We start from the raw sequence: 25,790 nt of genomic DNA on the forward strand, positions 1-25,790 counted from the left end.
TGGTATTCAGGAGTACGGCGGTTCAGATCGCCGTTGTCACCCAGATGTAAGTTTTCCGCGGTCTACCAACATCGCTTAAGGCAAATGTGGAATGACTTCTTTGAAAGAGACGCTGGCCATTTGCCTTCTCAATTCGGGCTAGTGCTCCGTCTCTAAATGACCTCGTCGTGGTCGGTGAGTTAAACCCTAACCTTCCTTCCTTCCTTACAATGTCCATCGTTAGTAATTAAGCGGCATGCGTATACAATACAGGATGTCACTTTAAGAAAAATTTGAACTTCCCATTCGAGACGATTTCATACACAACATCAGCTATTTTCTTACCCCACTACGATTTTATTCAGAAGTCGATGTTCGTTGTGATGTCTACATCGGTTTTGCTAACGCGATCAAATATCGATTTTCCCAGCGTCAGTTATTTTACACGAATGGTGTGCGTAAATCAGTTGTTATGATTCACGCAACGGGAGGAAGCAAGGTTGTCACTACAAGAGGAAAACATGATTTACTTTTGGACGTCAGTGCGATTCGTGAGGAGCAAATTATTCAAGAAGATAGTCTGAAAATCTTCACCGCGCCAGTTAATGCGTGCGAGATTGATTTATCACGTCCTCCCAGATTACGAATGTTGTGGAAAAAAAGCGCAAAATGATCACTGGTGGAACATTACTGCACTCACTACTAACCAAATCCGTTATTCCCGAATCGATACTTAAGTGTTCACATGGCACCTGGAAGCGGTATTGAGAAAGCTGTTTACGACAGCCCGTATATGGGAAGGAGGGGGGCTGGGGACATACGAAAGTAGTAAGAGAATCTTAAATAGGAGTAAGATTTAAAAGCTTCCAGTGCACCATTAACAGTGCAATTGTATACTTAAATATCTTACTTGTTCGGTAGAGTGCTTCTGAACTTCCAGTAAATTTTCCAGCAACGTAGTCGGGACTACACAGATAGCCACCCGCTATATTACTCATTCTTCTTCTGACGAGTAAGGGATATTTATAGTTCTGCAAAGATATCTTAGTCGGACATCGCTAAATATCTCGAGCACGTAACCTCCGTACAAATATTTGTGCTTCGATTTAGAGAAGTCTCACCTTTCAGTCACTACCACTACTGACGGAGCACGACGCCAACAACCATATACTAAAACGGCAGCGAACCAACATCTCAGTTACTTGGAATCCAGTCATCACAATCTGCCCGTTATCGAAGTTCTTGTAATTCATCACGAAAATTCATTCCTACGGTAAAGGGTGGTCGCATAGCGTTTTGGAAGGCCAGTGAGGGCTTCTCATACGCAATCTTACGCGTAGTCCCTCGAGCATACCCCAAATACAGAGGTTACCCGGATGAGATACTGTGGAACAAAATCCATAGAAAATGGGCAATCCTGAACAGAGGGTACCAAAAAATGTTCAAAATGCTCGAATGTGTGTGAAATCTTATGGGAATTAACTGCTACGGTCATCAGTCCCTAAGCTTACACACTACTTAACCTAAATTATCCTAAGGACAAACACACACACCCATGCCCGAGGGAGGCCTCTAACCTCCGCCGGGACCAGCCGCACTGTCCATGACTGCGGCGCCTTTAGACCGCTCGGCTAATCCCGCGCGGCACAAAGGGTACAGTATAAAGTTTTACTGAAACTGCAGATGCAGCGAAACTGCCAAAGTATGTAAGAATCCATGATCACATTCAATTTATGTAGGCACGCACAGCGTTCGATAAAGGGAGAAGTGGTCCATCAAGAACATCTGAGGAAAACATCGATCGTATAAGCCAAGTCTTAGCTTGTTATCGCAGGATGGTTTTCCATACTGCTACCAGGTAGTTATCAGGTAGAAGTCCAACAGTACACTAAGTTCTAAATCAAAATTTGCGATCGTACATTTAAAAATGCAATTATTACAAGCACTGGAGGCAAATCATACACCAAGTCCAATAGAGTTTGCAGTTAACACACTGGAACGGATGTCTGCAGATGAAACATTCGTCACCCGAGTTTCAGCGAAGAGGCATCTTTCAGGGTAAACTGATAAGAGAAATCTCCCTAACCGTCACTTACGAAAAATCAAATGACAATAGAAACAACTGTAGCTATGGATTGCACTGCCTGTGTTAGTCCGAATTACGAAGAAGCAGGCACTGCGGCGACTACAGCCGTTATGAAATACACTCCTGGAAATGGAAAAAAGAACACATTGACACCTGTGTGTCAGACCCACCATACTTGCTCCGGACACTGCGAGAGGGCTGTACAAGCAACGATCACACGCACGGCACAGCGGACACACCAGGAAACGCGGTGTTGGCCGTCGAATGGCGCTAGCTGCGCAGCATTTGTGCACCGCCGCCGTCAGTGTCAGCCAGTTTGCCGTGGCATACGGAGCTCCATCGCAGTCTTTAACACATGGTAGCATGCCGCTACAGCGTGGACGTGAACCGTATGTGCAGTTGACGGACTTTGAGCGAGGGCGTATAGTGGGCATGCGTGAGGCCGGGTGGACGTACCGCCGAATTGCTCAACACGTGGGGCGTGAGGTCTCCACAGTACATCGATTTTGTCGCCAGTGGTCGGCGGAAGGTGCACGTGACCGTCGACCTGGGACCGGACCGCACCGATGCACGGATGCACGCCAAGACCGTAGGATCCTACGCAGTGCCGTAGGGGACCGCACCGCCACTTCCCAGCAAATTAGGGACACTGTTGCTCCTGGGGTATCGGCGAGGACCATTCGCAACCGTCTCCATGAAGCTGGGCTACGGTTCCGCACACCGTTAGGCCGTCGTCCGCTCACGCCCCAACATCGTGCAGCCCGCCTCCAGTGGTGTCGCGACAGGCGTGAATGGAGGGACGAATGGAGACGTGTCGTCTTCAGCGATGAGAGTCGCTTCTGCCTTGGTGCCAATGATGGTCGTATGCGTGTTTGGCGCCGTGCAGGTGGGCGCCACAATCAGGACTGCATACAACCGAGGCACACAGGGCCAACACCCGGCATCATGGTGTGGGGAGCGATCTCCTACACTGGCCGTACACCTCTGGTGATCGTCGAGGGGACACTGAATAGTGAACGGTACATCCAAACCGTCATCGAACCCATCGTTCTACCATTCCTAGACCGGCAAGGGAACTTGCTGTTCCAACAGGACAATGCACGTCCGCATGTATCCCGTGCCACCAAACGTGCTCTAGAAGGTGTAAGTCAACTACCCTGGCCAGCAAGATCTCAGGATCTGTCCCCCATTGAGCATGTTTGGGACTGGATGAAGCGTCGTCTCACGCGGTCTGTACGTCCAGCACGAACGCTGGTCCAACTGAGGCGCCAGGTGGAAATGGCATGGCAAGCCGTTCCACAGGACTACATCCAGCATCTCTACGATCGTCTCCATGGGAGAATAGCAGCCTGCATTGCTGCGAAAGGTGGATATACACTGTACTAGTGCCGACATTGTGCATGCTCTGTTGCCTGTGTCTATGTGCCTGTGGTTCTGTCAGTGTGATCATGTGATGTATCTGACCCCAGGAATGTGTCAATAAAGTTTCCCCTTCCTGGGACAATGAATTCACGGTGTTCTTATTTCAATTTCCAGGAGTGTATATCCGCAGTTGCAAATATGGACAACCATCAGCTGTGTAGTGGAATGACGACAGTGAAAATTTGTATCGGACCGGGACTTAAACACGGATTTCCCGCTTATCACGAGCGGTCGCCTTACCATTTGACTATTCGAGCACGATCACGGCCAGATCCAAGCTTCCCTCTGTCGTCAACCACGGGTCTACAACCTGTACTCGTACCTCCCTTATGTATATTCCCGTAAGTCAAACGGTAAGGCGGCCGCTCGCGATGAGCGGGAAACCCGGGTTCGAGTCCCGGTCCGGCACAAATTTTCATTCTCGTCATTCCATTATACAGCTGATGGTTGTCCAATTCGCAACTGTGAATACGTTTCATGTACAACTGTAACTAGTTACATTTACTGATTTTCCCTCTACGAGTTTCGGAGGATATTCCAACCGTCATCAGGGCCGACCGTTTTACACTAATAAGAATGATTTTTGCACTGTCTGGTAGCAGAAGCCAAAGAACTGTTGAGGTAAATGACTCAAACTTACGTTAATACGTGAACAAATAAAAATACATCAAATTGTCACGGGCTGTTTTGCTAATCGTATATAAATTGCAGACACTTCCTGTAAATTTAAGTAAAGAAATATTGTGCGTCAGAAGCTAACAAGTGCAAGGAAGTCTTTCTGGCCCCAACCACTTTGGAGACTTTTCCTAGAGTGCTTAAGTCCCTGTGAGCTTCTCCGTGGCAGAAAGTCGATGCCGCTGAACAATGAAGCAGGGTGTACAGCAGTGCAGGCAGCCGAGGTAATTACAGACGACGTAAAGCGCTTAGTTTAATTTGGACGTGCAGGGAGGATCTGATCTGTTCCCAGTATCCGCAGAACACGAGACGCCAGTGCTCGCAGAAAACAAAAAGTAAAACTGCAGCAACGATCTCCTCGACAGAACAAAAACAGCAAACTCGCCGCTCGCCTCGTATCAGATTTTTATCAAAAAAATAATTGAAGATGACGGCGGCAAAAAGAAGCATCCAAGACGGCGTCCTTTACTTAAGATATCAGCGAAAACTCACAAGCTAATTATTATTTAATGATTCGTGATCTAGTCGTAGACAAGCTCCGCTACAGTCTCGTCGATGGGACTTTAAATTCTCATTTTCCTTTCCTCTTTGATCTGATAATTTGTGGAGCGCTTCTTCTGAAACACACGGTCCTTAATAGAGCTAAAATATACTTAGGTTAATATTCCTAGATTTCTGGAAAGCGTTTGACACGATACCTCACTGCAGACTGTTAAACGAAGGTCTGACCATCGGGGTTCCCAGATATGTGAGTGGCTCGGAGACTTCTTAAGTAATAGAACCCAGTACGCCGTCCTCGAAGGCGAGTGCTTATCAGATACAAGGGTATCGTGAGGAATGCCCTAAGGAAGTCTGACAGAACCGCTCTTATCCTCTGTATAAATAAGTGATCTGATGGACGGGGTCAGAAACAACCTGCGGCTGTTTGCTGAAGACACTGTGGTGTAAGGAAAGATGCCGTCGTTGAGCCGTGCACAAAATTTTTCGTTGGTGTGATGAATGACAGCTTGCTCTAAAGGTAGAAAAATGTAAGTTAATACAGATGAGTAGGAAAAGCAATTCTCTAATGTTCGAATGCAATAGGTGTGATGTGCTCCTTGACACAGTTACATCGATTAAGTATCTAAGCTTACGTTGCAAATCGATCTGAAATGGAAAGAGTACGTAAGGGCAGTAGTAGGGAAGGTGAATGGGGGGGGGGGGGGGAATTTCGGAAAATGTAGCTCATCTAGAAAAGAAACGCTAGTGTGACCCATTCCCGAGTACTGATGAAATGTTTGGAATCCGCAACAGGTCGGATTACAGAAAGATACCGAAGCAATTTACAGGCGGACTGCTAGATATGTTACAGTTAGGTTCGAACAACACACAAATATTACGGAAACGCTTTAGGAACTCAAATGGGAATCCCTGGAGGGAAGGCGACGTCATTTTCGCGAAACACTATTGATAAAATGTAGAGAACCGGCGTTTGAAGCTGCCTGCGGAGCTATTCTACTGCCCGCAGCGTACACTTCGCGTTAAGGATGGCGAAGACAAGACAAGATATATTAATACTCGTGAGGAGGCGCAGAGACAATCGTTCTTCCCTCGCTCCATTTGCGAGTGGAGCGAGAAAGGAAATCACAGTGATGCAAGGTACCCTCTGCCATCACCATACGGTAGCTTGCGGAGTATGTATGTAGATGCAGATTCACACACACACTGACGGAAAAACAATCTTAACACAGAGAAGGGGTTGTGCGACATTAAGCGGAAGTTAGTAGGCGTGTTTCTACATCTGAAGGATGATGTCTATCCAAATTTCGCGCCAGTCGCGGCACTAAGTGCATGTAAATAAAATCGGGTCTGTTTCAAATACACGATTTAACGGTCGTGAGCGTTTGTTACCTTTGAGATTTAATGTGGTGAGTTGATGTTAGTCAAGAATGTCTTTAAGGCAACAAAGACGCCATTATCAACATCTCACTGAGTTTGAACGAGGTCGTGAAATAGGACTACGAAAAGATGGATGTTCCTTCTGCAATACCACAGAAAACGTGGCAGAGATGTAGCCACTGTATGTCATTCAGGCAACGGTGGTCACGGGATGACCGCGCTCTGGGCGGCCACGTCGTACTACCGAGAGCGAAGATCATCGTGTTCGACCTATCGTTCTGGCGCATCATGCAGCATCTGCAACAGCAATCTGAGCAGCAGTTGGCATCACAGTGACACAAAGAACCGTTACAAATCGGTTACTTCTAGGACAGCTACGAGCGAGACGCCCTGAAGCGTGCATTCCACTGACCTCAAATCACCGCCATTTGCGACCTCAGTTGTGTCAAGCGAGAGCTCACTAGTGGGCTGGATAGAGGTATGTTGTATTTTTTGATGAAAGCTGGTTCTGCCTCGATGACAGTGAACGCCGTGTGTTAGTTAGGTGGAGGCCAGCTGAGGGCCTGCAACCAACCTATCTGCGTGCTAGAGACACTGGACCTACACCTGGAGTTATGGTCTGGGGTGTGATTTCGTATGACAGCATGAGCGCTCTCGTGGTTATCCCACGCACCCTAACTGCAAATTTATCCGTAAATCTCGAGACTCGACGTGTTGTTCTGTCACGAACAGTGTTCCAGGGCGTGTTTTCCAACAGGAAAACGATCATCCACATACCGCTGTTGTAATTCAATAAACTCTACAGAGTGTCGACATGTTGCCTTGACCTTCTCGGCCACCAGATCTGTCTCCAATCGAACGCATATGGGACATCATCGGACAACATTTCCAGCCTCATCCACTACCAGCATTAACCGATTAAGTGTAACAGTCACGCAACTCCATCACAAAAAGTGACTCCGGTAACTGTACAACACAATGCATGTACGTTTGCATTTGCAATGGTTTATCTCGCGCTTACTTTAACCTGTGATCTTGCAATGTTAATCACTAAAATATGTTACCTAACACACGTATTACCGAAATTTCATTATTATATATTAATTATTTTATCATTTTGCGATTTTTCTTCCGTCACTGTAGTTAATAGCATATACTACGTAATACTTAGAAGTCGATATCTGAAAAACAGTTTGTATTCATTTTGAAAGACAGAAGTAAACCAGCATGCTAAAACTAAGTGATTCTCTTATTCCACGAAGAGGGTCGTCCAAAGTGGGAATTTCTCAACCAACAGCCATCGAATGCGGTCTCAGAAGGCACACAGTGTCCTGCACTATGCAGACAGGTAATCTACGCTAAACGACCCTATAGGTATGCGACAGTTTCCTAACGCTCTAACGAGCCGAAGTGGTGTTAATTTATTGATATTTGCATCTAGAATTAGTGAACGCAGCAACGAACGCCTTGGCTTAACGTGCTCGCTTCTGAAGCATTATAAAGAGTGCTCTGGCCGGTCCGCCTGCAGGAATACTGTGTTCACCAAACCTGCTATCCTGCCTTCTTCCGGTGACTAAAATTCTTTCAAAGCCTCCGAACCTAAGATCGGCCCTGAAGATGGCACACTGCACACAGGAATTGCCAAATATCTGTGGAAAACCGGCAGTTAGGCTCTGATAATTTATTACAGAAAAATACCGGTACACACACAATTGGAAACTAAAAGCAGGATTCCGACCTACTCTGAAAAATCAGAAGGTCCACTACGTATTTCACTTTCAGAAGAACGAACTCAAGTTCAAAATGACATTTTCTCTGTATCCCTAAATCATTTTGTCGTATGTAAACAAAAAACTGCAGCTAGTTACTTTTTTGAATAGTTCTTTATTATTCCATGAACCAGTTTTCGAACCTTCTCAGGTTCATCTTCAGATGGTTTTCTGGAAGTTACATCACTATTTCTAGCATAATGTTGGGTGCTGGCTTGCGACAGTATGGGCAGCTTTTTTCTGTTCGTATCCACCTGTCTGCTTCCATTTTGATGGCCAGTTGGTACATCACTTCACAACTTTAACAAAAACCTGTTTGCATTTACACTGTGAAAGCGAAACTTATAAAAGCAAACAGATTCCTGGAATAATAAATAACTATTCAAAAAAGTTATTGGCAGCAATTTTTTTTGTATTTACATTCAATTAACAGTTATGGTTCTAAAATACCCGTAAGGGATAAGCTCAACTACTACTTAGTTGTGTTAATGTTAAACACGTCACATGATACAGGACTACTATACGCGATGTATTTGTTTTCAAACTTTTATATTTGTCACAGTATTAAATGTACAAATATGAGTTGTGCATAAAAAGAAACTCACCGAGTTTGCAATGTGTCCAAGCAGCTGGCGCTGGGAGTGCAGTGCCTTGACAAAATGACGACAAAGAGAGAAATAGTTTTTTTGCCTACAAGCTGATATTCAGCGACGAAGCAAAGCAACCATCCTTTTATCTGGAAAGATTAATCGCCATAATGTGAGAGTACAGGGCACTGAAAATCCTCGTGAAAATGTGAAGCATGAACGAGATCCGGCGAAGGTAACACTATTGTTCTCTGTGCAGTGTCCCAGACCCTTGGTATGTTGCAGCTGTGGTTGTAGTTGTTTCCACAACTAACTACTGATTCCGAGAATTTCATCTTCCAACAAGACGGGACAACTCCTCATTGGAGCATCGATGTTCGTCGCTACCTGAAGGACGAATTTCCGCACTGCTGGATTGGGCGCAGTGGTTTTGTTCCCTTGGCCACCCAGGTAGCCTCATCTAGCACCTTGTGACTTCTTCCTTTGGGGGTACATTAATGACCGTGATTACGGACCCCCACTGCCAAGAACGCTAGAACAGCTCAGAGAACGCATCAATGCTACTGCGATGACCACCGCCAAGATCTTGCTACATAAGGTATGGAACGAACTTTACCACCGCATGGACGTGTGTCGTGTGATCAGAACGGGAACTCGTAGAACATTTGCAGAGTGCAAAATGCAAACGTGGTGAGTACCGTTCTATTCACGCATCAATCACATTTGTACATTTAATACTTTGGAAAATATATAGTTTTGAAAAAGAATGAATCGTTTGTAGTAGCCCTTTATTGTGCAGGCGATTTCTTCAGTAGAGAAAAATAGGCTAGAAGCTCCAGTTATAAGAAATCGCTAAAACCTGTAGCGGCGACAATGCTCGTATTCCATAACGAACGGACTAAAATTCGAGCTGAGATTTTCCACTGTTCCACTGAATGTCACACCAACCCTAAATTTTTTTCGGTGTTTCTTTATATAAGCAGTGACAGTTCCCTTTGTCATCCTTGATAAACTGAATTTACGTTTTATCAGTGACTACCTCTCTACCCATGGGACCAAATAACAAGGCTATCATCTTGCAGAAAATTTACAATAACTGATACTGTATTCACCGTTAAATCATAAGAACAGTGGCCTGTTCGTTAAAACATGACAGCAAGGGATTTTGGAAGCGAGATTCGATTTTAACGTCTCATCCACACCGAAAACATAAATCTAACATTTACTTCGTTGGCAAAGATTGAGGCTAGGAACCACTCGTCATCTTGTTAGTGAACGACCTTAACTTTCGCCTAAAGTGTTCTACGGGAAATACGAAAATAGGACGTTGTCAGGAAGGGATTTGAGCCCCTCTCCTGATGAATAACAGTCAGACAGAAAGGGCGATTAGGGTTTTATGTTCTGCCGACGAGTTCATTAGAGGCGACGCATGCCCGGACGGAGAAGAAAACCAGTGGTTCCATTTTCAAGGAACCATCTTGTCGCTTACGTTAAGCTGTCTAGAGAACTCACGGAAAACCTAAATCTGAATGGCAGGACGGAGTTTGAACCAACATCCCTCCGGATAATACTCCAGCAACTTACCACTACACCATCTGTCTCAAATGATATAAACCCAGCCAAAGCATCAACCACTGTACGACCTTGCCCTATATGATGTATCAAATCCTTTTCATTATGAATACGATCACGAACATAAACAAAAGCTATTAGCGGAACGGCCAAGTGTTACTTCCTTTGCGATATATTCCACGTCTCTTCTGTTAAACAGATTGATCAGGTTAAATGCGAATATCTCCCATTAATCGTGAAAACGTCTATTCAAATTTCGTCGTGTGACAAAATACCGTCGGATTTGAATCGCTAACTACGATTCCCATAATGCGTAAACAATGGTGGAGCTCACGATGGATAGATCATGTTTTTACGTGTCATCGTGCATTATTTGTTTCGCCTGTGACGTCACGTACCAGCGTAGACGTATGCACGTCATTTTTAAGAATTAGTTTTGCGTAACGTTACAAACTGGTGTAGAATGGAAAAGCGTTTAGCTAGGACATTGATTTGAGTGTCATTGTGAAGGGTTTGCGGAGTACTACTGACACCCAAAGTGAGAAAATAAAAATATCCACCAGAGTATAAATTAAGAGCGGTATTAAATTTAAATTTACAAAATAATGAAAGATGTCATCTTAATGACCCGTTGGTATGCTCGGTATTATAGAAATCTCAAGTCATAGGAAAGATGCCACTGAAAGGAATCCAAAAACCTAAAAAGTCCAGTCTCGAGCGATTGCGAGAGTTACGACAGTGTCGAAAAGAAAATGAGAAAACGGCGCAAAGTGATTACGCAACTGGCCCAGGCGGCCGTAGAGCGACTAGCGACTGTTCAGACTTGTTATTTAACTATTGTGTAACCATTATAATATTCTGTGTAATTATTGTATTAAATACATGTATAGTTAAATTACACATTAATATGAAACACTTATTATGCTTTTATCCCGAAGTTTTCCGAAAAAATCTAGAGTGCGGACAGGAATTGCGGCATGCAGAATTTATTTTGTAAGGGAATCAATTATCGAACCAAACGAGGGTGGCATATCCTTGTCTCTCTTCGATCTTTTAACGTATTAAGACAACGTGTATACAGGAATGTACAATTCCATGCAACACAGCAAGAAGATACCTACGACCGTATTTTCAATATCGTTCAGTGTTCCACATCGGGACGTCTTCAAGACCGACCAAAATCCGAGAATCCAACAGTATGTCAGCCTGAGAGTTTCCTACAGCCATCCTACGATCTTTAACAACGAAACTTTCAGGATTAAAAAAGCGAGAAAGCATCCTAGCGACTGAAATGGTTCGTAAAACGGATGTGCTCTGAAGACTCACCCAAGGCGTTTCGATTTAGACAAGACAGCACATGCAGCAAGCGAACTAAATAGATGATAAAAGGATCGTACATCATTCTCACGTAACTGCTTAGCTAACGTCCATCGTAATTTATTTATTTGTGTGTGTGTGTGTGTGTGTGTGTGTGTGTGTGTGTGTGTGTGTGTGGCCGGCCGCGGTGGTCTCGCGGTTCTAGGCGCGCAGTCCGGAACCGCGCGACTGCTACGGTCGCAGGTTCGAATCCTGCCTCGGGCATGGATGTGTGTGATGTCGTCAGGTTAGTTAGGTTTAAGTAGTTCTAAGTTCTAGGGGACTGATTACCACTGCTGTTAAGTCCCATAGTGCTCAGAGACATTTGTGTGTGTGTGTGTGTGTGTGTGTGTGTGTGTGTGTGTCATTTCTTTTATCTGGCGAATATTACTGCATCGGTCATGTTAACGTCATTTACGTTCACCAAATTAGTTCAGCCCTAATCGTACATGTTAATTTTCTTTATCAGTGATGCTAATCGTATAGCTCTGTGCCCCAGTTTCTACGACGGCTTGCTGCAAAGTAATGCCTCAGAATCTTTTCCGTGAAAACTCTTAATTTTTTTAATAATGCAAACTTTAGTAACATTCAACGTATTTATTCATCATGTCTATATATTTGTTTCTCAATATAACCACCCTGACGACAAAAACATTTATCTCAACGAGAGACCAATTTACTGATATCGTCACTGCAGAATGTTTGACTTTGTCGACGGAGCCACAACCTCAGCTCTGCTTGCGTCGCATCATCATTATCGAAGTGACGTCCTCGCAGATGTTCTTTAAGTTTTGGAAACATGAAATTCGGGCGGAGCCAAGTCGGGACTCTGCGGAGGACGGCCGATGACAGCGAACCCTGGGCGTGAGATTTTTGCAGATATCGCAACACTCATGTGCGGTCTTCCACTGTTATGATGAAGGAAAGGGTGCTCCATGTGTGAACGAACTATTCGAATTCGAAACTCGATAACGAGGACATGCTGTTTCTCACGCACCGACACAGTTACGTTACACCTTACAATTCGGACCCTGTAGCGGCAGAGGACTGCATAGATGCAGACACGAAGAATAAATTTGTAAAGTGTTAATAATATATTTCATTTAAAAATCTTTAAGAGTTTTCACAAAAAATTTGAGACATTACTTTTCAGTATGCCCTGAAAAGATGTCATGACAGAACGTTCAGGGAGTTACTATCCGCTGCTACACTATTATTTTGATGGATCTGTGTTTTGCCTTCAAACTTCCGTTCACTTTCAGTTCGCGGAATTGGTGACGTTCTTTCTGAGGAACACCTTTATTGCGAAGTCTTTGGCTGAACATTACTTCATAAAATAGGCAATATTCGCTGCAGACTCCACAACACAGTGATCTTTCCAAAAACCAGGCACAGACTACACGATTTGCAAGTATTCACGTTCAAAAAGTGTATTATCTACCCGATTTGCTTTAGTGTGACTTCTACATCTACTTCTGTACCACGAAAGGCGCCTTAAGGCAGGTGGTGGCAGGTACTTGAGTTATGACTGCCATCATCTTTCTAGTTCCAATCGAGGGAAGGCGTATGCCAGTAACATACCGTGCAAGCTCCAATTTTTCCAATTTGGGAGATATTGTCTTTTCGGATGATACACGGTGGAGGAAGTGATATGTTGCTCGACTCTTCTGACAACGTGCGGTTTCGGTGGAGCATGGCATTTCTTTTGCAGGCTTAAATGTCACTGGAGTTGGACGAGCATCACCAAGAGGAACCCGAGACGAAATGCATTGTTGTTCTTTGGTTCTTCCTGTGTCTTATTATTTTACGTGATAAAGGCCCAAGATTCCCGGATAATACTCAAGTGTTTGGTCGAACGAGGGTTTTGTAGGCTACATCCTTCACAGACGAATTAGATTCCCTTAACGATTTTTCCACTCAGTCTCAGACTCGCATCTGCCTCATCCACAATTAATTTTATGTATTCGTTCCGTGTTAGGCAGCTTTGCAAGCACTACTTTATATTTATTAGTAGTAGTCGTTTCTGGTGACTGGCCGCCAACCTTGGAATCTAAAATTAATATGTATTTCGGCTTTCGCATTTCTTCCGCATTTCGCGCCATACTTGTCTTGCGTTGGGACTCCCTACAGAAAACATTGTCACCCGCGTACGTTCTCACGGCGCGCCCGACGTTATAGCGTCCCTGAAAAATAAAAATAGCTCACAAAACATACGTCTGTGCCCATTGCCGAGACCTTTCGTCTCTGTATGATTCATGGCAATGAAGCTAACTCACAAGGTCTGCACAGATGTGACAACTTTACTTCGTCGGCAAGAGAACGTTACTGGGAAGCTCCACGCACACAAATCGGTGACATTTTCCTTAAAGGTATTTTTAAATCCGCCAAAGTTGCTGTAAAGACTTGTGTAATTTTTTTAGATCCTGCAGAAGAAAGTAATGAAATCAGCTTAAGTCACTTTAATTATTTTTAATATACGTGGGGCGTTCAACAAGTACTGCAACACTTTCTTTCTCGGCCAATTTCTGTTGAAAAGATGCGGAATTCGCTGTGGGACATTGTGGAAAATTCTCGCTTCAGCCCCTACAGTAGCAACGCTGTAAGTAGCCTTCAAAATTACATGTAACGAAGGTGCGTTCCAAGAAGGGAGCTGTCATTTAGTTTCCTTAGGAGGAAAAAACAGAGCATCACAAATATTCATAGGTGCTTGCAGAATGTCTATGAAGTACTGGCTGTGAACAAAAGCATGGTCGTCATTGGGCGAGGCTTCTTTGATCATCGCAACAAGGCCGCGTAAACCCGCCCGATCTCTTGCGTGCCGGCCGGCCGCACACAGCTGTGACTCCTGCAATGTTGGTACGTGTGGACACACTCATTCGGGGTGATAGACGGATCACAAACATCTCGCTGCACAACTGGATGTCTCCGTTGGTAGTGCTGACACACTCATCCACAAGTTAGGGTACTCAAAGGTGTGTGCCCGGTTTAAGTTCTTCGCCGCCTAACAGAAGCGTCTTCAGCGTGTTCACACGAACTTCTTCTCCATGACAAGGCAAGAGCTAACAACTCTGTGCACCCGATAGGAGCTCACAGAACTCCACTGTACCATTCTTCCTCATCCATCCTATAGCCCCAACCTCGTACCTCCCGACTTCTATTTGTCTGGCCCAATTAAGGATGCACTTCGTTGGAAACTGCGTAGATTATGGGGAGGTTATTGATGTAACAAGACGTTGTCTCCGACGTCGACTCGTAGAGTAGTACCGTGTGGGCAACCAGGCCAGTAAGGTTGCGTTAAGGCCGTCACGTTGAATGGACATTATGTTCAAAAACAGGGTTTTGTCGCCGAAAGAATGGAGAACAGCATAGTATATTGGAATCCTCAATGAAAACCAACCTGCTTTCACAAAAAAGTGTTGCATTACCTATTGAACCTACCTCACATCTAAACTGTGGAGCAAAACACGAAAAATACTTAATCATCTGGAGAACTTACAACACAATTATGACGCATGATGTGACGTGGACACTAAAAAAAATTCTAAGAACGTACCTTCACAGAGGTTTCAAAGAAGATTTATAACCCCTCCCACACTAACAAATAGCGCACATAGGCTGCAGTGATGAAATGAGATAATCAAATGTGTACACGCAGTTTTTCCCAGTGCAATGGCCGTGAGATCGATTAAAAGTAAAAGGTGGGCGGTGGGGGGAGGGATAAATCTGGTAGTAGATAAACTGTTTCGACACACTTCATGAAGAAATGCAGGACGAAATACTGCTTCACAGTAAGCGACTCTCATGGGTGATCTCTTGGTTACTGAGGTTAATACCAGACTAAGGATTAATCATCTTCTGGAAGTGGCAAACTGTGATAGTTATATGTATATGTGTAAACACCGTTAAACTGTACCATTGCTTTAATTTTATATAACTCTGTTCAATCCCTCAGCTGGTTGTGTGAACCGACTGTTTTCCTTTTATCTTCTACACGGTAAATGCTGTTTTCTTCTCTTAAGTATCCAACACACTACACATGGAATTTAGTTACACTATGTGATCAAAAGTATCCGGACATCCCCAAAAACATACGTTTTTCATATTAGGTGCACTGTGCTGCCACCTATTGACAGTTACTCGATATCAGCGACCTCAGTAGTCATTAGACATCGTGAGAGCAGAATGGAGCGCTCCGCGGAACTCACGGACTTCCCCCAACGTGGTCAGGTGACTGGGTGTCACTTGTGTCATACGTCTGTAAGCGAGGTTTCCACACTCCTAAACATCGCTAGGTCCACTGTTTCCGAGTGATAGTGAAGTGGAAACGTGAAAGGACACGTACAACACAAAAGCGTACGGGCCGACCTCGTCTGCTGACTGACACAGAACGCCGACAGTTTAAGAGGGTCGTAATGTGTAATAGGCAGACATCTATCCAAACCATCATACAATAATACCAAACTGCAAGTACTATGACAGTTAGTCGGGAGGTGAGAAAACTTGGATTTCATGGTCGAGCGGCTTCTCATAAGCCACACATCACACCGGTAAATGCAAAACGACGCCTCGCTTGGTTTAAGAAGCGTAAACATTGGACGATTGAGCAGTGGAAAAACGTGTGGGGTGACGAATCAAGGTAAACAATGTGGCGATCCGATGGCAGGGTGTGGCTATGGCCAATGCCCGGTGAACATCACCTGCCAGCGTGTGTAGAGTCAACAGTAACATTCGGAGGCGGTGGTGTTATAGTGTGGTCGTGTTTTTCATGGAGAGGGCTTGCAACCCTTGTTGTTTTGTGTGGCACTATCACAGCACAGGCCTACACTGATGTTTTAAGCACCTTCTTGCTTCCCACTGTTGAAGAGCAATTCGGGGATGGCGGTTGCATCTTTCAACACTATCGAGCGCCTGTTCATAATGCATGGCCTGTGGCGGAGTGGTTACACGACAGTAACATCCCTATAATGGACTGGCCTGCACAGAGTCCTGACCTGAATCCCACAGAACACCTTTGGGATATTGCGGAACGCCGATTTCGTGCCAGGCTTCACCGACCGACATCGATACCTCTCCTCAGTGTAGCACTCAGTGAAGAATGGCCTGCCATTCCGCAAGAAACCTTCCAGCACCTGACTGAACGTATACCTGCGAGAGTGGAAGCTGTCATCAAGGCTAAGGGTGGGCCAACATTATTTTGAATTCCAGCATTACCGATGGAGGGCGCCAGGAATTTTTAAGCTATTTTCAGCTACGTGTCCGGATACTTTTGATCACATAGTGTATATGCAGAGTTGATGGGATTAGAAGGTTGGAGGGGGGTGTGTGGATTAGGGGGATGCGTGGACAGTGGTAGTAAAAATTCGGTTAAGACGTCTTAAGAGTGACACAAACAAAATATACTTAAGTCAAACAGTAATTAAGGTAAAAAATCTTAATAGTTTTAACGAAAAGTGAACGCCTAATGCTTCACCATAATAATATTGTTCGAAAATACTTTGATAACTTTGAAATTTGAAATGAAGAATCACTAACGGTGACTCAGATTTGCTGTGGCATGCTTAGGTATAGAAGTAATGAGAAATACGAGTTTTTAGAAAACAGGTTGACTCCATTCGTATATTTATTTCTGCAAATTCCATTACTGAACAACATTAGTAGATGATTAGGGCTGTTACTCATTCTATAGGCCGACAACATTATTTCTGATTCATCTTTAGCAAATAGTCTTTGCGCGCTGTTTTGTTTGATGTACTTGTCAGTTCCTGTCGCTTGCAAGCTATTCTCTTTTCCGGTGCTTTAAGTCTCAAGAATTCGACATATTAATTGCGAAACTGGATTCTTAAAGTCGTTGTACAAAACTGCTCTAATACAAGCAACAATGTTTACCACATTTATGTGCAGCCTAAGTGGTTTAACGTTATGAGCGAGTGGTCAATTAGTTCAAGAATCACAGTCATAAAATAATGAACTATTCAGGTAAACTATCTGATAAAAAGTATTCGGACACCTATTACAGGACATTACATGGGGTGTGTCCACCCTTTGCCTTTATGACGGCTTGAACTCTGCCGAGGACACTTTCAATGAGGTGTCTAAATGCTGGTGGAGGAATGGCAGCTCACGGTTCCTCAAGAGCTAAAACCAGAGACGGTAGTGATGTTGGACGCCGGATTTTGGAGCGAAATCGACGATGTAGTTCATTCCAAAATTTTTCCATTGGGTTCAGGTTGGGACCTAAGGCAGGCCAGTCCTTATTAGGAATTTTATCGTCCACAAATCATTGATTCACAAATGTTGTAACAATACTGTATGCAAAACACAATGCTGTACAATATGTTCATATTCTTTTGCGTTTAGCGTCTAATTAAGGGCAATAAGGGGTCCACACCCTAACCATAATAAGTAACCCATACCGCAACACAGCTTCCTCCGTTCTTCACTGTTGACACTACACATGATAGCAGGTAATGTTCTCCAGGCATTCGTCAAACCCAAACCCTTCCATGGAATTGTCACAGGGTACAGCCTGATTATGGTACCAAATCATTCGATTCCAATCATCCACTGTCGAGTAGCATCGCTTAGCGTTGACTACAGAAATGTGTGGCTAATGAGCTGCTCGACAATCGTACCACATTGTTTTTTAAACACTCCGCGCACAGTCATTATGCTAGCTCGACTGTGGTGTCTCTTTGGAATTCAAGAGTGATTCCTTCCGCTGATTTCATGTGTGGGTGTTTTGCAACCACATTGGATGGTCTCTGTCCATCAGTACATGAGGTCCACCTGGTCTTTGTGTTCCTTCGAGTTTCCGTTTCGCAATCACATCACCAACAGTTGACTTGGGGGAATTATGGAAGGACTGAATTGTCCCTAATGGATTTGTTACTCAGGTGACATCAAATGACTAGTCCATGTTAGAAATCCGTGATCTCTCCTAACCCACCTATTCTGCTGTTACTGTGTCTCTACTAACAACACAATGCTCTTCGCCTCCTTCTAACTGGCGGATCCGCCTGCCATAATATCTTTAGGTCGATTTTGCATTACACAGAGGTGTATTCGAAATGTACACAAATGTCAATTATCACTTAGAAAGTGGGGTCAAATGCAACGTTTTAAGTGTAACAGCATTAATCGTGTGGTTCCCTAAAGTTTCCCTGCGTAATAATTTGTTATACTCATGTCGGATCTCCAGCCGGAACATACTGTCATCTGGATACAATATTTAAAAAAAAATGGCTCTCAGCACTATGGGACTTAACTTATGAGATCATCAGTCCCCTAGACTTGGAACTACTTAACCACAACTAACCTAAGGACATCACACACATCCGTGCCCAAGGCAGGAACCGAACCTGCGACCGTAGCAGCAGCGCGGTTCCGCACTGAAGCGCCTAGAACTCCTCGACCACAGCGGCCGGCTATATTCCTTCTTAAACTGTGGCTCCAACGGAAAAATCAATCTCCTTTTGCTTGCGTAGATTCGATATTTCGGCCCCTATAGGCTTCGCCGTGACTGTTGATTAGCCCAAGAGATGATATAGTAAAAAAATAACTAATGGAAATCAATTTGGCGTTAAAGTTTTCGCTATGGCGACAGCGGCTCAGTGGGTGGAGGATATGTCTCCAGTGCTAACAGAAGTTGTCCTCAACACTGTCACATGCAGATGGTGCACAGTTTTAGACAGAGCCTCGAGGTATCCGCTCACATAGATGTCCTCCATTGATTCCTCAGAAAAACACAACAGTGTAAGAAGCAGTAACAGCTTACAGCGTGTGCCTTGCGAGTAGGTATCGAAATCTTTGCGCCTTTGTGCAACTCAGTTAACACCATTCTTTAAGATCCGGCCAAAGCAAGGAAGCTACATTCTTCTGTCGACATCAAGCTTTTTGACGGAGTAGCACAAAATACCAGCCCTCGAAATGTGGCTGAAGGCTAAAAAAACAACCAATTTCGAGGTGTAGAAATGACTATTTCCTGACAAAGTCGCAAAACAATGCAGGTCTTTTAACACAAGAGGTGCCTTTCACATCCTAAAAATGTTCCCCTGTCAAGAAGAGAATGGAGGCTGTTTCTTCGCTGCAAGCATGTGATGAAAACTGTGCTCGCTGGGAAACACTACGCGGAAGAAGACGCACCTAAAAGTCGCAACAGCATTTGAAGCTGTTTTCCCAAGATCGAGACTTGACCGTCTGTTCATTTGTCGCAATGTTTCATCGCATGAATCACATTAACATCGAGCACTTGAGTACAATTCTGCTTGTGTCGTATGTGACCTCTGCAAACGGGCGATTTTCTACTGCTTAAGAACTTGCTGCCGTGGGACGACCAGTGTGCCTAGCGGCCAGCGACAACATGGAAAAATTATCTACTGCTAGCTTCAAAACAACGAGGGTAGCGAGAATGGTTTCAAAAAAGTAAAATTAATTGAAATTTCCTGTTAAGGTAATTTTCGTGTATGTACCGCTTTCAAAAGGGGCACTCGTAATAATGAAAAGAAATTACATAAACTCAACAGCGTATGTTGTAAATATTACTTTCTAAAGAACAAGTGGTATCTATTTTTTTTAACTCCGTGACAATCAGGCGTATTTCTGCTGAATATATTCAACTTTCCTACAACCCACAAAAAAGGTGTAGCCACGTTCGCCTAGTAAATGCAAAAACAAAGCCCATAAAAATCGACTAACTTGTTTCGCCAATGCAGGATTCACTGTGGACGCATTTTAAAAAATTATCCAACTACGCAAACCGTTTATCACACATTATTGAGAAGATTCTGAACGTCGCTGCCAAGAGACATGACTGTATTCTTGCGATTTCACGAAACTGTTGTTACAAGCGATATCGACACTTAGCTGAGGTAAGATAACGAAAGTAATTTCTTTTAGAACTCAAATTATACTCGTAAATCAGATTTTCTTGTTACTAAATACATGCCGGCCAATGGTCTATCAGAAATAGCGAGTTCAGGCAAGAGACTAATATCCATCCATATCAGGTGCATTCGCCGCTTCTTTCTTCAGCTACCGTTGACACACAACTCTGTTTTTCTTTTTCTCGTCGTGGGTTTGTGTCCTCCTGCGATAGTAAATTGTCTATGAAAGGCAAGAAATTAAACACTGTCCAGGACAGGACCTCGTTCGAGTAACCAAAATACTGCGGCGTGGTCTGCAAATATAACTTTTCTTCTCTGAGTAGAACAACTCACATCTTGAAATTTTCACTGGTGTACCAGTACGAATTGGGACCGGGAATCAAACAAGTTTGACAGCAAGCAAGAAATCACCGTGCTGAATAGCAGAAAGGGTGGCATTCTTCGTCCATTAACGCAGGGTTTAAATGGCTCTGAGCACTATGCGACTTAACTTCTGAGGTCATCAGTCGCCTAGAACTTAGAACTAATTAAACCTAACTAACTTAAGGACATCACACACATCCATGCCCGAGGCAGGATTCGAACCTGCGATCGTAGTGGTGGCTCGGTTCCAGACTGTAGCGCCTAGAACCGCACGGCCAGTCCGGCCGGCTAACGCAGAGTTTGATGAGTATGAAGTGCAGGTGTAAGGATTCAGTAACTTCTTAGTTATCGAAATAGAAAAACTAAACACGAGCGATCGAAGCGAAATGTTCCTACCACAATTTTATGCTATCTGATGAATTCCATTCTTGAGGTGCATAAGGTCTAAGGAGAATAAACAAGGCACTGATTTCCATGAAACTAAAATGGTTATAGAGTCATTTTCTTTTTCGGGAACCGATAATGAATTACAAGTACGTCAAAGAAGAAAAACCATTTAATTGGCTCTAAGAAACATTGTTCCATTGTTGACCTGGTAGACAGATCAGACATTAAATGAAAAAAAGGAATAATTGTTTAGATAATACAGGACACAAAGAGAGAGAGAGAGAGAGAGAGAGAGAGAGAGAGAGAGAGAGAGAGAGAGAGAGAGTTTTCACTGAAAGACGTGAAGAAGGTAACTCGTTCCAAGCCTATACAAATGTAAGAGTACTGTACGTTCGATATAATTGAATGTCGTCGTGCATTTGTTAAGACATTGCCCTCAGATGCGGGGGGCGGATGCTCATTCGTGTCCTGCCACTCTGATTTAGGTTTCCGTGAATCGCTTCCTGCAAGTGCTGAGATGGTCCCTACAAGGCCACGGCAGACCACCTGTTCTGTACTTACCTCTTTCTGTATTTGGATGTCTCTACAGATGACATGTTTTCCTTGTATTAAGTTGATAGACCTACATAATTGTAAAACGTTCCATCGATGAATAAATTACTAAGTTATTTGTCATACTAACTGCCAACTAACCAGGTGATAAAACGTACAGTAAGCAACAGATAACAAAAGGCTGCCTCAGTAAAATCAGATGATGCTGCCTTTAATAGTGGTATCTACAATGAAAGAGGAAGGAATCAAATTAACTAGTGTGGGAGGCAAGTGCAGTGGATGTAAACTAACTGTCTCACAATCCAAGGAATGTATACTTTACGTACCAACTGAAGCAAGACATCTTCACACGTCAGTACATACGCTTCATCATCCTATTTCAACAATGGGCACTTATTTGTTAGGTGACAGGAAGGGTTACTAGACAGAATATATACAAAAAGCAAACTGAAATAAATTCTTCGCGAAGTGTAGAAAAATTGTGTATGTATCCATGAGTATGTGACCACAGAATACAGTAGGATAATTTTTGTTGAAATTTCATAATTACAACCCGTAAATAGAAATACAAACGTAAATTCTTGGCAAATTTATGTATCATTCACTACTTGTAACGTTATCAGAAAGCTGGTGTGAAAAAGATGCAATTGGAAACGTATGACATAGGATAAACTCGAATAAATACATTCCCGGTAGGATCCTAAACCAACTAAATACAAAATTAAAAATATAGACATCTAGCCATTGGCAACTGGTGTTATTAACAGCAGCACACCAAAAACTTTACGACTGTTCTCCCCCAAAACTATCGCTAATGTCATTTCTTTATTTGCACTTCATATCAAACTCTATGGCAAATTAAGTTCCTGCCAGAGAAGCATATTTGTTGTTAGCTATACTCCAAGAACATAAAAACAAACCTGAAGACTCTATATCGTAAAAATTCTCCATTTTATCACTGAAAACGCATATATATACAAAATGCAAAGCTATAAGTTCACTTGATGCATTCTGGCACAATAAATGCTACAAGTATATCATTTATAAGCAAGCGTACTGTCATACTATCGCTCAGGAAGGCTGCCCATTTATTATGTTATGAAGTTTCATTGAACTTTTATACTGCGAGCCCTGTGAAGCTCGCATAGCAAAACAGTACTTCATTCAGTTTAGGTGAACATTTGGATGCATACACAAAAAGAAATGACTCAGAAATGACAGTAAGCGTGTAAATAAAAAGAATGTGGTGTAAACGTAATCTCAATACACGAAGTACACATGATTATATTTAAGAATTACTTACCGAAGTCAATGAACTGTTTAATTGAAAGCGGCGACGGGTTGAACTGTGAATAGTAGTCAAGCATACTAGCTATGCTGCTCATATTTTTAAACACTCTTCTTGTCAATCTCATTTTTGTTTTTGTTATTCAAAGTGAGTGAAAAATTAAATAGTTGTGACAGGCGACTAGTATGAATTACCACCGCTAAGCGGCAGTATATATTGCATTAAAACAAATTTTACTAGAAGTTCTCGCAAATTATTAAAGTTCTCATTACAGTAACAACAACACAGCCTCCACTCTCGTCTGATGAACTCATCACATCACAGCAACGACGACAAGTGCGTCTGCTTTGCAGCACGACACAACACAAGTTTAAAATCCACACACAAACTTTGGACACGAAGAGACTCCTACGATGGATACAAAGAGTTTCCTCAGAAAGACGAAAGTCTGTACGATTGTTTAGGCCAGGCCACAGGCAACGATGTCTGCGCATATACCTGCGCAGGTATCTGAGCCGGGAATAAAGCGCCGCCTGGCGCGTCGACGCGACACAGATTCAATCTACAGCTGGCCCGCCATCTGTCGGTCTAGGAAAGAACTTCCAGCTGCAAGCGGCTACTCTCGGATACTTACCTCCTAATGTAGGAAATTCTCTCGTGACCCATGTTCGCAACTAGCCATAATAAATTGCAACAAAGTGTGCGAGGCAGAAAGAGCGATCTAAATGGTAAAAATAGTGGCTCATTAAGCGACGGCAGTTTTCACATATCAATTTACTCCGCGAGTTATACAGCGAATCCGACACTTGGCAAAATTATTTGCAAATGGACTTGCAGACACAGCGACACTGCGATTCCTGCCTGGCACCATGAGTAAGTTACAAGGATTTAGAAATTTCGACACTAATGTCCAAGCAAGCATAGGAAGAAATCATAATACAGTCCAAAGGTATATCCACTGTCCTGAAGGAGGACTTCATTAACACAAGAAAGTATCTCAGTTATGTACGATACCAATTATAACAATTACAGGTAATATGTTTACATTTTTAGACGTGTTTTGTACTCCATGCATTTATACAAACCGTAGAAGAGACCAATGAGTTTTCTTTAAATTTGCTTCAGAGCGTCTGGTGATATTCAATTCTCTGCCTGAATTCTACCAACAACCTGCAATAAATTTTTGGATCAGAATATAAAACTCTGCTCAGAACTCAAGACAGGGATTCACAGTCTATATGAAAAGTTTTACTCTTAATATTGTGGTAGTGAATTCTACGGTTTATCTTCAATGTACTCTTAATATGAACAACATATCCCATTAGGGAGTAAATGTACTGACACACAAGAGTAAGAATCCCTGTGCCATTGAAGACATTCCTGCAAGATTTTACGTTATTCTGACTTTGCTCTTCTGTAGAATAAATACTTCCTTATTTTAGCTACATTGTCACAAAAGATCATGGTATAGGACAGCACTGAGTGGAAGGATGCGAGCAATTCCTTATGCTGGTCACAAGATGGACAGCTTTCTAAGCAGCAGCAGGCAGAACTGAGCTTTTTGGTTCAGTCTGCAATTTTTTTATTACGGTACAGTTTCTGTATTTGCTATAGGGGCAATTGCTTTTATTTCCTCTATTAAAGAATTATAAGCAAAATGCAAAGAAAGCAAAGCTCCACCTCTGTGGCCTCAGATGCGTTAATCGGGCCCAAGTGCCTGCCTTATCATCCTCAGTTCAAAAAAATGGCTCTGAGCACCATGGGACTTAACATCTGAGGTCATCAGCCCCCTAGAACTTAGAACTACTTAAACCTAACTAAGCTAAGGGCATCACACACACTCATGCCCGAGGCAGGATTCGAACCTGTGACCGTAGCGGTTGCGCGGTTCCAGACTTTAGCGCCTAGAACCTCTCGGCCACCCTGGCTGGCTTGCTTATTTTGATCGATGTATTCCTTGGCCCTAAATTTCCACAAATGTACATGCCTCCTACACAGGGTGAATCACCTAAAACCTGCACCGCAAATATTGTGGAAATGCAAAGTGTTAATGATGTGCAGTTTTCATAGGATATATTGGTAGTCAGGGGCTCGTATTGTTAGCGAATAAACAGATTGTAATAATACTTAGAAGGTGTATTTTTGTATAAACATACATCTTTTAAATGGAAGAATGCCTGTTGACATTAACAAACTAAAAGTAGGGTAAATTAGAATCCCTACATTTCAGCAGGATAATGCACGACCGCATGTTGCAGGTCCTGTATGGCCCTTTCTGGATACAGAAAATGTTCGACTGCTGTCCTGGCCAGCACATTCTCCAGATCTCTCACCAATTGAAAAGTCTTGTCAATGGTGGCCAAGCAACTGGCTCGTCACAATACGCAAGTCACTACTTTTTATGAACTGTGGTATCGTGTTGAAGCTGCATGGGCAGCTGCACCTGTACACGTCATCCAAGCTCTGTTTGACTCAATGCCCAGGCGTATCAAGGCCGTTATTACGGCCAGAGGTGGTTGTTCTGGTTACTGATTTCTCAGGATCTATGCACCCAAGTTGCGTGAAAATGTAATCACATGTCAATTCTAGTATAATATATTTGTCCAGTGAATACCCGTTTATCATCTGCATTTCTTCTTGGTGTAACAATTTTAGTGGCCAGTAGTGTAGTTGAAGAGATTGGTGAATAATTGCCAAGACGGTTGAAGATTATTAGGATATCTTGCCGCATACCCCGTACAAGAACGAACTGCATTCTTCCTACACTCTCCATGAGTATGTCGGTTTTTTCTGTATTGGTAAATCCCGTCGTCCACTCACATCCTACTGCTTGGACTGTCACACATTAAATGACTAGTAATGTACTCAATGAGTACACAACCACACTATAAGCAAACGTAACATCTTACCTAATAACTACGCAGGTTGAATGGCGCAAACAAAGAGGCGCTGTGAGAACGTTTCAAAATATTATATATCGTAAATGACTTGCAC

At 43.2% G+C, this 25,790-nt stretch overlaps 1 protein-coding gene across 1 annotated transcript in view; it reads right to left on the minus strand.

Moving 5' to 3' along the window:
* The window catches only part of LOC126297488 (pyruvate dehydrogenase (acetyl-transferring) kinase, mitochondrial), a 360,831-nt gene extending 337,494 nt beyond the window's left edge, over window positions 1-23,337 (minus strand). Inside the window, exon 1 of the mRNA XM_049988367.1 lies at window positions 22,812-23,337. Within this exon, the coding sequence (XP_049844324.1) occupies window positions 22,812-22,923 (112 nt within the window). The 5' untranslated portion in view covers window positions 22,924-23,337. The remainder of the gene's footprint in view (window positions 1-22,811) is intronic.
* Window positions 23,338-25,790: the final 2,453 nt, after the last annotated feature.

This window comes from Schistocerca gregaria, chromosome X (genome assembly GCF_023897955.1).
Source record: "Schistocerca gregaria isolate iqSchGreg1 chromosome X, iqSchGreg1.2, whole genome shotgun sequence".
Lineage (NCBI taxonomy): Eukaryota > Metazoa > Arthropoda > Insecta > Orthoptera > Acrididae > Schistocerca > Schistocerca gregaria.